This window comes from Zootermopsis nevadensis, unplaced genomic scaffold (assembly GCF_977971745.1).
Source record: "Zootermopsis nevadensis isolate Lab colony 2312 unplaced genomic scaffold, Znev_1.0 Znev_ptg000049l, whole genome shotgun sequence".
In the NCBI taxonomy this organism is placed as follows: Eukaryota; Metazoa; Arthropoda; class Insecta; order Blattodea; family Termopsidae; genus Zootermopsis; species Zootermopsis nevadensis.
Window position 1 is genome coordinate 198,483 of NW_028259181.1, and position 13,620 is coordinate 212,102.

A 13,620-nucleotide genomic window follows, 5' to 3' on the forward strand; every position below is an offset into this window, starting at 1 on the left:
TATTTGTATCTCCATTAATTTATAATTAATTGCTGTTCGTTATTATAAACATTTGTGAACTGTATACTTATCTTCCTTGACTCTCGTGTGTGAGTGCGCACGTGAGACTGAGAGAGATATATATAACTTTCTTTCAATGTAAGTTAATACTAATAAGTTTATTTTTGTGTTCACTTTAAAGGGACTTCCAATGAATATTTCTCTTCTATAAATTGAGTAGTTGGTGTACATTGTATATTGACTTTATTTGTTGTTGTTATTATGTGAACAGCCACGGTGGTCTAGCGGTTAGAACGCTGGCCTTGTAATCCTGGGGTCTCGGGTTCGAATTTATAACTTGTGTTGGGCAAGGCCGTGGTCTAGGCAACACAGAGTTTTCCTCCGTGGCATCCCAACAATTACTCCATTCACACACAGAAGAAGGCAATGGCAAACCACTTGTGGATCATCTGCCAAGAACGTATATGAACAGGTCCCAGTCCGAGAAAAGGAGGGAATGATCCTGTTCATATGGACCTGTCGTCACACAGAACACTAAATAAATAAAATAAAATAATTATGTGAACAGGAAAAGTGGTTTTTCATTTTGAAAGAATAAAAAATCTTTAAGGGTGTTCAGCAGCAAAGAATTGAAGAGAATATTTGTGACTAAGAGAAATGAATGCAGAATTTAAGAGAATTACATTGAACTCCATAAGATGTACATTTAATGTAGTAGTATGATTAATGAAGGATAATAATATGGTCATCATGATTTAAACAGTAAAACAGATGACTTCGTTTCAAACACTTCATGGTAGAATCAGACATGAATAGTATTTTCGAAATGGATCTTAAGAAACTAGCATGTGAGCATATAAATTGTACTGAACTAATTATGGATTGTGTCCAGTGGTGGTTTTTTTTTGATGAACCTACAAGTTCTGCGCACGTGGGATTGGCTGAATAACTGTCAACTCCTGCACCACGGAATTAGCAAATCACTGAATTGTAATTCTGTATTGCAGCCTTTAATGGGTTAGTCTAGTGTTACTCAGACTGTACTTTACAGAACACTGGCAATATATCGAGTAATCTCAAGGGTTCTAAGAGAGAATTTTGTCAAATGGTGGACTGACTCAGTTGTCAAATACCTTTGCTGTTATGGCAATATAGTTAACTTGATACACTGCGTCATTACACTTTTAAGTCACACTGTAACAATTTAGGGAAACAAGGTTATCAGTCATTGTTGTGTGCATTTTTAATGCCCTCAGCATGCATATTTAGGATGTGTGCAGCAGTACTTTATTGAAAACGGTGCAAATTAGAGATGAACTTCACATCTCCCAATACATTTTACTAGTTTTTATAAAGTTAGGACTGGCAGAAGAGTGGTGATGACTGTCATTCATAGTGACATGAAATCTGAGTGTCAGTATATGTGTAACATTATTTGGATGACCAACAACAAACAGTCTGTGTGATGCTGTGTGACTCCAGAGGGTAGCGTACCTAGCGGACGTTCTTACGAAGATACGTGAACAAAATTTTAAGGTGTGACTATCACAGTTATCTTGGCATGTGAACAAATTTATATATAAATGAAATAGAATTTTGGAGGACGTGTACTGGTTGAAAAAAAATGTTTCTGGCTGTTTTCAACCATTGGATGACTTTTCCAATGAACTGGATAAGTGATGATTTTCTTTCAGATACAATTGAACGTGTATGAGACCTACAAGTTGCAGTGAACGTTTTCAGTGGTTATGAAACCTTTGTACGTTCTCTGTCACAGAGAAAGGTTTGTTATTAGAAACAGATATAAGAAATATGACACTTCAGCAGGCCGTGGTTTTGAAAGATACATTAATAAACATTCCTCTTGGTAACTTTTGTGTCAGTTTGAAGGAAGATTGTCCACAAATTCCAAGTGTAGCTGTGAAGAAGCTACTTCCATTTCTATGTACATATATATGTGAAACAACATTCCCAAGATAAGATCATGAACAAACTCCACCCTGCAAGGATTATTTTCAAAAGTTTATAATCAGCTATCCAGTACATTTCCTGCTTTTACGTAGTGCAAAGGATCTCTGTTACGTTCATAAATCCAACCACTGGAGCCTAACCTGAGTCATTGAATCCATTACATGCCCTTCATGTTTTCTGAGCACAATTCTAATGTGAATTTCTCATATCCTTTGTGCACATTACGTGTCTGACCCATTTTATCCTCCTTGATTTAATCACCCAAACAGTACTAAGTTCTGAAGCTCTTTATTATGCATTTCTTTAGAACACTCTTACATAATCTTCCCAAGGTTCAGATATCTTGTCTGAAAGATAGTGCATTTTACTCATATACAGAAAACATATTGTTTTCCCAGGATCCCCCATCCTCTTCAGGGCACGCTAGCCCAACTACCCGTTCATCACCAGCTCCAACACTGGAAGTACCTGAGAACAACATAACAGACAGTGGTACCAGTGGTCTGCGACCACGTTCTTCTACAGTGGGCGCTGCAGAAGGCGAGACAATGAAACGGGAACTACAAAAAAAGCAGTCAAATGGCAGCCTTTCTGCCAGCAACAGTTGAATTCCGTCACTCCTCCCAATGGACAGCAGAAGACCAGTCCCATGATGAATATGTGAGTTCCTTTTGTGGTGTTGTCAGTTGGTTGATAGAATTTCTTTTTTAAGTCTGTTCTCAAGTGTTATGTTTATATGGAACTCTTAGCTTATAAACAGTCAAACCTAATGCCTGATGAATTTAAACTACATAAATCTACATTTTGTTAATAAAATTTCTTCCACGTTATCATTAATGTGTATACCGTCATGTTAGTATTCTTCTAGAATTAGAGATGGACATTTACTTTGTTACAAATGTAATGATTGTACTCTCATGACCTGTTTGCAAGAGCCTCTTCTGTGAAAATTGGATAAAACCTTTTCTTTGAAGGATTGTTTCATCGCCACTTCCTCCCTAATCTTAAATGTTTACTGATGTCACTATGCAGGTAATACAGTTATTTATATGTAATATTTGTACAGATGGAGCATCAGCAAAGATACAGTCCGTACTATAACAACATCTTTCTGAACCCTCATATACAAGACAGATTTTTGTATTCTGAGATCTCTCCATTTCAGTGACAAATATTAACCTTATAATACACAAGATGAAAACTGTAACACAGTTTGGAAAATGAGAGTAATTATGTCGGTGATTCTCATGCTAAATATTAAAGTCTCATTTTCAGATAATAAATATGAAAGGATCAGTAAACAATTTGGGATACAGATCTACAAAGTGTGTGACTGAAATGGATATTTGTGTGATATGACAATTACAAATGCAGTGATGGACATGATTTGTGTAGTACAGGGGTCGTCAACCTTTTTATACCTACAGCCCACTTTTGTATCTTTGTTGATGGTAAAATTTCCTTACCGCCCACCGGTGCCGCACATACTGCCCACCACCATGAAAGAGGTACAGCTCGAAGACTGAAGGATGGCCGTTATGCGCACTAAACTCATGCCTTTGATACGGAGCTCATTTGTTGCTCCTTCATCCACGAGTTTACTTCGAGAAGTGCCCGGTGAATTATTATCTATATTCAAAATTTTAGAGATGGAATTCAAAAGTAAATTGCAAAAGCATATTTTAAAAAGTCAAACTCGCAAAGTTGTTAGCAGTGTATTCGTTATATGAAGGAAGAACCAAATTTGTAACAACGGACAAAAACCCACACCGCCCACCATGAAAGCTTGAATCGCCCACTAGTGGGCGGTACGGACCAGGTTGACGACCCCTGGTGTAGTATAATGTCTTCCTCTGATTTATGAGACAATTTGCATACTATGAGAATACATTGCTCTTGTCCTGTGAGGACGAGAATGCTGCAGGAACTGACTAAAACAGAGTTACATTTTGACGGGGTGAGGGGTGATCTGATTGAAGTGTATGTATGTATGTATGAGAATAAGATTGCAAGGGGTTGTAACACATGTCTGGAAAGAGAAATTAACTGTTGCGTGGTCTATAGGTTTGCGTTATGATAAAACATTTGCAAATTCTGAAAGGGGTTAGATTCTTTCTCAGTAAAAAATACAACAGTTTCATAAGTTAGTGGATATTTTAAGCAAAGCTGGAAATTAAAATTTGTTCCTTTGATTATCTATCACCAGAAACTTCATGTTTTTTTAAGCATATTTAGATATTTTTATCTAGTTTTGGCATTCTGTGGTAGAATAAGAGAAGAACAGCTTCTTTCAGAGGACTGTTTGAAATATTCCAAAATTTTTGCAGAATTAACTGTGGGAAAATCTCAAGCATACTGAACAGACAGCACATTGATAGTAGTAACTTACGTGATTTTTATATTCTAAGAATCCAGAAACTGTCAACTAAATCGACATAGAAACAAACGTGCACTAACCCCAATCATTCAATGCTGGAGTTCACTCAAACATCAGTATATCAGATGCTTCGAGGGACATAAATTTAACCTCAAATGTTCTTCAGGACCAAACTATCTTAAGCAAAAACTGTAATAAAGAGTTTCATGTTGGGGATGGAAGAGTACTTAATGATGAAAACAGAACTAAACTATAATATGTGAATAAAAATTATGAGTATAAAGCCATGAAGAACAGTCTGGCTAGTATAAAGTTTTAAGAATTCGTATATTCTATATTTTTATGACACTTTTAAAGAAGGAAATTGTAACATATTTTGTAATTAATGTGTACATAATGAGAAGTAATAACAGATGAAGAAGTTACAGTTATATGTGTACTAACTTTGTACCATTACTTAAGTAAAATACATAACTGTAGGTCACCTGAAGATCTTATAAATACAGCAAAATGTGGAGTATCATCTTCATCATGGACGCTACAAACCAGGGTGGGGGTGTTAGCCCCATGCCCAACCCCCCCAACCTGGAAGACCAGGCCTCCGTATTTACATCACCTGGAAGCAAGGTGGTCCAGCTATACCCCCAGAATATCATACAAAAACAAAATAGATCACGTCTGTTGAAATATTTTTGTTAATAGTATTGAAAAATTAAATAATAAATGAATCTAAAAGAATGTGAAATATCTAGGTAATAACATTGTGGGTGTACACTGTCTGAAAATAAGCTTGTCAGTGCGTTTGATTTGTTGATTCAGGAATTGCATAACTGTTATTTCGTAGAGCAATCGCCCACATAAATGTAGGGCAGTAGTTTAACATTTTAGAGACAGACACATGTTTAGGGTTTTAAATTCTGTTATACCTTCAAAAATTTTGCAGTATTTAACAAGCTGAAACATGGGAGATAGGAGAGAATTTTCACAGTGTATTCAACTGAAAACTGTAATTTCTCCAGATTACTTTTACACCAAGCATTGAAACAAAACATTGATTTTGTGAACAGATTCCTGAAAGTTGGCCACACCTCAAAGACATCACCAACACAGGAGCTGAATCAGGATGTGGCAAGGCAATCTGGATCATGGCGCCAAGCCATCTTCAATCGGGTGCTGACGCCTAACAAGAACCTGTCTGGTAAACTTTAGTTTACTTTTGTTTGGAACCATCACTGACAAATTTTTATGGCTTAAAGTATAATTTGCTTCATAACTTTTAATGAAGATTAACTGCTGGATTTTGTCAGGACCAGACAGATTTGTTATCAGTTTCAACAAGTGATTTTGTCCTCTTATTTCTTGAGTAGTTGTTGCTAGTAGTGGAGTACTGTATGAGGCTCAGAATGATTCAGTCTCCTGAAATTAGACATTTCCTTCACTAAAGATGCAGTGGTTATATGGAATAAATATAAATATAATACAGTAAAGTAAAGCCATCCCACTGCACGCCATATAGCTCCTCTCTCTCTTGTCAGCATCACGCCCAGGAAATGTATTAGACTAAGAGGCTCTGTGATTATCTGTTGTGATTCTCTCATCCGTTTGTTGTGTTCAAGCAGAGAGGGGCCTGGGGTTAATCAGTATAAAGCAGCACCCACTGAAGCGAGACAGAGAAGAACTGCGTGCTCTGTGGAAAAAAGCTATCAACCAGCAACTGCTGCTCTTATACGGATGGAGAAGGAGAATGCGAGGCTGCGAGGTATCTGTCAGAAATATTATAATGCTTGTTTTAGAACAGAACTGTATAATAAACAGTCACAAAGGAAACAGGAAATGTGGTCAGCTGTCAATATTCACAAATTTGTTCTTCTGCCTGTTTGTAATTGAGCTTCATGCAGTATACACCGTGTTTCAAAAGTAGCTTTACAACTTTGCAGGAGAATATAAATTTATTTAAAGGACGTGCGCAATATTTTTAAATGCACAAATTTAGCCGAACACATCAAGTTTCATGCACGTAAACTGTAGTACGGAAATGTTGCGGCGGGTTGAAGACGACGAAGGATTTCTGGACTCGGTAATTTTCAGTGACGAAAGCACGTTCCATGTCACTGGTAAGGTCAACACCCACAACTGCAGGATTTGGGGTAGTGAAAATCCACGTACCTTCCTGGAACATGTTCATGACAGTCCAAAAGTTAATGTTTTGGGCCCTCAGCAAAGATAAAGTGTACAGCCCCTTCTTTTTCATGGAGAAGACTATTACCGGCATTGTGTATCTGGACATGCTCCAATAGTTCCTCATTCCTCAACTTGATGAAGATGACCAGGAAGGACGCATTCACTTCCAGCAAGATGGTGCACCCCCTCATTACCTCGGAGAAGTGCGCGAGTACCTCAACAACCGTTTCCCAGGTCAGTGGATTGGTCAGGCCGCACCAATAGCATGGCCACCTCGTTCCCCGGATCTAACACCTTTAGATTTTTTCTTGTGGGGATTTGTTAAAGATCGAGTGTACGTGCCACCCTTACCTGCAGATGTGGCCGAACTCCGAACTCGAATTACCACCGCAGTTGCTGAAGTGACACCAGAGATGCTACACCGCGTGTGGCAAGAAATTGACTACATAACAAATGGAAGTCACATTGAACCATAAAAATCTGATGGACATAAAACTTGAAGTGTTTGACTACATTTCTATGTTCTGAAATTATATGTTTCTCCTATCAGTTCACCAATATCTCACCCTCAAGTTGTAAAGCTACTTTTGAAACACGCTGTATTATCATCAACATTACTTGAAAAATTTATTGTGATGCTTTATTTATTTTTTTTAAAATCTTGGTTAAAACAAATTTTTTATGAACTGACAAATTATATTTATAATAATTAAATTTAATGATGGTGTAAGGCAATATAAACATATTAATAACTTCGGATTAATTGTTTCTACAGACATCAATGCATTTTGCCAAATAATTGGCACTAGGAGGCCAAGGCCCAATATGGGCTCTAGAGCCATTGGATGGATGGAGGAAGTGGCACATTGTGTGTTTGTAATTATATTCTCAATCATTCATTCTGCAATCCAAACATAAACAAGAGTGATCTAGCATTTACATGATTATGTATATTATCTTTTATCATCTGTGCACCAAGTTTTGTGCTTGGTCTAGCTGATCATGTGTTGCAGTAGCGTAGTGGTAAACTATTTCACGCTAAAGTTAAAATCCAGCTTACAGCCCCACATGATGGGAGTTTAAATCCCCTGTGATAAAGGTTATTATGCATTCTTTGCACACATGCGTATACACAAAGTATTTTGGTGATGTTTTGAACATCATGCCATTTGGGGAGATGAATCAGATATTTTCATTTGCTGTTCCATATCACATCTTGCCGTGACAACTGATTCTGCTTGCTCATCACTTTTTTTCTCTGTCTGATGAGTCACTTTTGTGATCAAATTCATGATTATCACCAATTTCATTTTGAGTATAACCAGATTCTACTTCTGAAATATTGTCACATGCACAATCCAGAATTGGCACAATATCATCACTTGCATCATCATTTTGCACCATATTGTGCATTTGCTACAAGGGAAATTAAAAAAAAATATTTTCATCATCATCATCTAACTATCAAGGAGTTTGGGCCTAATGACCCATTCTGGCCTCAATCGTCCAGGAATTCTTTAAAGGGCGTCCTTTATTTCTTCTTCCTATTGGTTTGTGTTTCAAAATTAGATGTGGAAATCTGTTTTGCAATGTGTAAAAATTGTCATCAGACTATTTTAATCTTGTATTGATGTCCAGATTATGGTATGTACAGAGATTTGTATGCTTGTGACATCTGGTGAATATTTTACATGCTATTTAAAATAAACAGCAGTGTTTCTAATCCTGTAATGCCATTTGTCGTTGCTGCTACTTGGACATTTTAACACATTTTCAAACAGCAATGGGGTTTGGCTGCATTACACTGATATTTTATTATATCATTATTCATTATTATAAAATATTTTTCAATTCTTTTGCAGGAGATGAACATTATTTTTGTTATTCTGAAATTTTGGTTTGCAGGCATTTGTTTCCATAATTTTTTTCGTATCTTCCACACACTCGTGCTTTTATAAAGAAAGATAAGTAATGTTAGTAGTTTAAGTGTAAAAGTTGTGAAAAGTGGAAAGTAATACATAGTTTTTGTTTATCAGAGTTTATAACCTTATTTGCAATGATCTAATCACCTTGTGAATATGAAGGTATACCAGCATACACAAAGAAACAGCTATTGATTAATCTAATTTCTTCTTCTGAACACCAAACTCTCTGGTATTAGAATCGAAAGGTAACACTAAAATATGATTTTAGAATCTGTCCTCAATCCAATCCACCTCTAACAACAAATTTAAACTCTGATAATAGGACCTAGTGATTAGGAAGTGCTCCCACTACGTCCGGAATCCAATGAAGTCCGTATTTAATGCGTTCACTCTCAGGTAGCAGAACCTAGAGGTTTAATACTGCTAACAAAAATTCCACCATTTTATCCTGTTATGTTCCAGTACGAGGCCAGGAAATAACATTTTTTCTTTGCACAGTATATTTTTAAGTTGGAATAAATGTGCAATTATTATGTTGATATTGAAATTAGAGTAGAGCACTGATTGTTCATGGTAGTTGTGGGAGGCAAGGGCCCAGATAATCTAAAACACAGTTAATGCAGATTATATTTAATTAGCATTATCATCATCATCCGTGTAAGCAAAATAGGAACTTTCACAAATTTGTACATATTAACATACATATTCCTATTGCAAAACATACTAAACATTCTTTTTTGAAGTCATTTTGTAAGCAAGTCCATAGATTTTGTTTTGATATTTCTGTTGGCCTTTTTTTTATATACTCACAAATTTGTAAAAAGGTCATCGTAATCAAAGTCATTTTCATTTCCCATGAAGTAAAGTGAAGATAAGGAAAATGTAATTACGCAGTCTGAGACCTTGGATAAATTGGGCCCCAGATAATCAGAGCTGTGCTGTAGTTTACTAATTTTGTATTTTATTGAATTACGAATAATAATTAACAACCACAGGATTGGTTACATCATCAGACACTGTAAAGTAACCCATTGTTTTGGCAGCCCGACAGGAGGAAGCGACAGTGAAGCGCATCAAGTTGGAATATGATGAGATAGGTTCATGTGTGCGAGAAGTAATGGAGGTGTGGGATCTCTTGGTGAGCAAGGAGAGTCGCGTCTCAACTCAGTGTGACTCCAAAATGCTGCTCCAAGCCATCAGGCAAGGTGAAGACATGAGATAATAGCAGATAATGGAGAAATAGTTCAGTGACAGGATTAAAATAATTTAATCTCAGAAATAATAAAGTTAAATCTGGGGTTATACTCATTTGAAGAGGGTTGGGAAGGATTGTTATCCTACCCCTTACATAACTATGAACAGAGAGGGAACTTCACTGACAAATATGTGGCATTTGGTAAAGTACACTAATAAAGCCAAATTTCATCATTTTATACTTAAGCATCTGTAGACTTAACATTATATTGTGTTGTATTTCTTAATACTGCTGCTTTGTATTTGAGGAGTTACTGGTTTCAATACCAGCCTGTTATTTTTAATGTTTTTTTCCTTGTACTGTTGAAGGAGACATCACATTGGTGTTTTAAAATAAGCCATGACCAATTCGTTCATGTAACATACCATTCGTAATCACCTTATTTCACAATACAAGATGATTATAAATATTCTTTTCACTTTGAAAAATGTTTTTAAAAAGGTAAGCTATGCACAATAATGAAATTTGTAGGGCATGAATAAAAACTCGTTTTGAAGTCAGTTACCTAATTTCAATGTGAGCCCAGCTGGTGATTCTACATGTGTCAAAATGATTGTCATTCTCATTCCAAAGATTGCACATTTGCACATACATCATCATCTCAGATGTGAATTTTGATGTCATTTTGGTTTTGAATTATTGGTGCAGGGGTAGACAGTCTGTCAAACAACCCCCCTTCCGACACAAAAAGAAATTGCAGGGACCTAGGGGCAAACAGCTGTTCAGAAATTGTCACACTGCAATGAAAATGAAATGTGTTACCATGGGCAATATATGAATGCATTTCACATTCTGTTCACAGTTATTTTAGAAACAGGCTTGTATGAAGCATAAGTGGATGGTTTGGCAGGTGAGGTTAGCCCAGACTCTCTTCAAAACCATCTCTGCATTGCCTTCATTGATGGGATTTCATGAAACCACAACATACAGTTATCTCTCTGCATACAGTTCATACTTAAGGTATACATCCTGAAAATGTTATTATTGAGCGTAGATTTTTTTTAGAATAAAATGTCTAGAAGTGCAAAGATAATTCATAATCACTCTTTGTATCACCTCTGCATAATAAATTTGTTAGGAGCTTTCTTACTAAAGTGTTTAATTTCACAAGATTGTTGGATGTTTTTGCAGGAGTTCCACGCAGCAAGCGTGGGGATGTTTGGCACTTCCTGGCAGAGCAGTACTGTCTGAAAGTTGCTCCAATAGATACAAGCAAGTTCCCTAACTATCACGTCCCGTACGAGAACCTGCTACGACAACTCACCTCCCATCAGCATGCCATCCTTATAGACTTAGGTGAGACAGTTTGTACTTCATCCATGCTTGACATCCATTAATTTATGTGCCTCATTTGCAGCCATTGCCCTTTCATTACTCACCTCAAGTCTCTGACTGAGCAGTGATAATGTTTCATTAATGGATTCATAGTCAACTGAACTGTGTTGGTAATTTTCAGCTATTGAAATCCAAAATTTAAAACTAAACTTTAACTGGACCTAAAGTATGGTAGTTGAGTTTCCTGTGCACTAGATATAATACACTTATTCCACTAGTGACATCAATTATTACCTGTGCTTTTTTAATAAAATGTATACTATATAAAATAGTTCTAATAAGAGGTGTAGAACTTAGTGGAAAGTACGTATTACATCGTGCATAAACTTCTTATATGATAAGCTACTAGGAAAATTTAATTTTTGTTTTGTGTAAAGTAGAAATAATATTAAAATGATTGATAACCAGAATTACATTCTGAAGACAACTTTTGCTGGAAACTCCAAACATTGGAATTCAGCCATCAGAATCTTCCAAGCAGTTTTTGACATAAAGCATTTGAATGGACATATTGACAGATAACATAATCTCCACATGACATATTTATTTTATGAATCAAAAAAGATACATGACAAAGAACACGTGATAGTGTAAGCAACTTCTATAGACATTTTCAAGTTACGCGTCTTATGTTTTTATGTATTTGATAATTTACCAGAAAATTAAATTTACATAAAAATGTGTATCCAATTATTTCTTACAAGTCTTTTCCAGAATGTTTTTTGTTCAGAGGAATAATTAGTGAGATTCTTGTCAATTATGTTTCATAATGTATATTGGTGTTTATATGAAATGGTTGTTATTATTGTCAGCTGGTAATGAAAATTAGAATTAGTAGATGGATCTAATGAAACTTCAAATATAATAGTTTGTCAAAATACATCCACTTTTTATAGACTTCAAATATACAAATAAGTGGCTAGGACAGACATACACACCTCCCTTTTGTAAATTAACTTTATTTTCTCTGTGCAAAGAGTACATACTATTAAACTATTTGCTGATGTCACAAGCGTCATAATTTCAAATAAAAATTTTGATGATTTCTGTTCAACATTAAACAGTTCTGTCTCATAATGAGTAGATGGTTTACTGCTAACAAACTGGCCCTAAATCTAATAAAATTTATAACAAATAACTCTCCACAATTTGCTTTAAGTATTGGTTATAGTGGGAAGTATATACAAGAGTCAATAAACACAAAATTCTTTGGTTTGCAAATTGATAATCACCTAAATTGGACTAATCATATTGATAAACTGATACCTAAGTTAGATCTCTGTTGCATGTCAGCAACACTGACACACTCAGATCAGTATATTTTGCATATTTCCACGCTTTAATGAAATATGGAATAATTTTGGGGGGAAATTCATCAAACATCAAAAAGATATTCACTTTACAAAAGAAAATTGTTAGGTTATTGGCTGGTGTAAGACCTAGGAATTCATGTAGAAGTCTATTTAAGAGATTAGAGATCTTAGCTCTTCCATGTGAATACATATTCTTGTTAATGAACTTTATTGTAAATAACCAAGAACTCTTTCAAACTATACACCACGTCAACACAAGGAATAAAAATCTGCTTCATAGACCAATTTTCAACAGTCTATCATCAAATCTCACAAGTCTTGTAAATAAAAAGGCACAATTTAAATCAGCATTGAAAAGATACTTAATTACACAATCCTTTTACTCTGTCGATGAATCCCTAATGTCTAAAAGTAAGTCGTAATTTATCCTTTGTTTGTATTTTTGTGACATTTATATGACTTGTATTTGTATAACATGTATTGTATTATTATTACGACTTATTCCACATCCTATTGTCATCTGACTAAGTTATGGATCCATGGAATGTAATAAAGATGTATGTATGTATGCAAGAGTCTTTCTGCCTGTTGTTTTTTGGGGTGTGAAACTTGGTCTCTCATAAAAGAGAAGAGAGTTTGAGAGTACAGGTCTTGGAATATGTTTGAGATTTTAGAAGAGATCCGGTAACAGAATACTGGGAACAATTACATAATAAGAAGCTTCTTAATTTATTTTGTAATTAAAACTTTTAGTGCAGTTGAATTAAGAAGGATGTGATAGGCGATCATGGAACATATATGCGGCATATGAGAAATACAAAGTTCTGATCCAGAAATGTAAAGGAAGGAGACAGTTTGGGAAACCTATTAAGAAACTACTGGCATACATATATTACAGTACGTGAGGTATTGCAGGCAGCATTTCACACAGCAGGTCAACGGAGTGTGCTTCGACGTAGATCTACTTCAGATCCGTGGTCGGTAGATGGCAGCAGAGTCTGTTACAGTGCGCAAAGAATGATAATCGAATATCCCTCATTCTCCCGCGATGGCGGGATGTGTCCGCTGCTTTTCAGATGTTGCCATCCCTGTGTACGAGAAAATGGCGTAACTATTCTGTATCGTTTCTGTCCACTGCATTTCTTCTGTCATATATTGCGAGGTCGTGCAAGTTAATGTGACGTTATTTGAGCATTTGTTGAATTTATGTGTGTTATCTTTCCCTTGTGTGGAGGACTTAAAGTAAGAACTATTTCGAACATT

General features: G+C 35.7%; 1 protein-coding gene across 2 annotated transcripts; it reads left to right on the forward strand.

The window, feature by feature from the left end:
- The first annotated feature begins 1,666 nt into the window (after window positions 1-1,666).
- LOC147871549 (TBC1 domain family member 1-like) lies at window positions 1,667-12,935 on the forward strand. Of its 2 annotated transcripts, none has more exons than XM_087360818.1 (4): window positions 1,667-2,631; window positions 5,416-5,546; window positions 5,968-6,107; window positions 6,607-8,561. In XM_087360818.1, the coding sequence occupies exons 1-4, from the start codon at window positions 2,621-2,623 to the stop codon at window positions 6,643-6,645; spliced, it is 321 nt and encodes a 106-aa protein (XP_087216944.1). In that variant the 5' UTR covers window positions 1,667-2,620; the 3' UTR covers window positions 6,646-8,561. The 2 variants fall into 2 exon arrangements, with proteins under 2 accessions (XP_087216944.1, XP_087216943.1); XM_087360817.1 differs by lacking the exons at window positions 1,667-2,631; window positions 6,607-8,561 and adding exons at window positions 9,498-9,659; window positions 10,841-12,935.
- The last annotated feature ends 685 nt before the right edge of the window (window positions 12,936-13,620 follow it).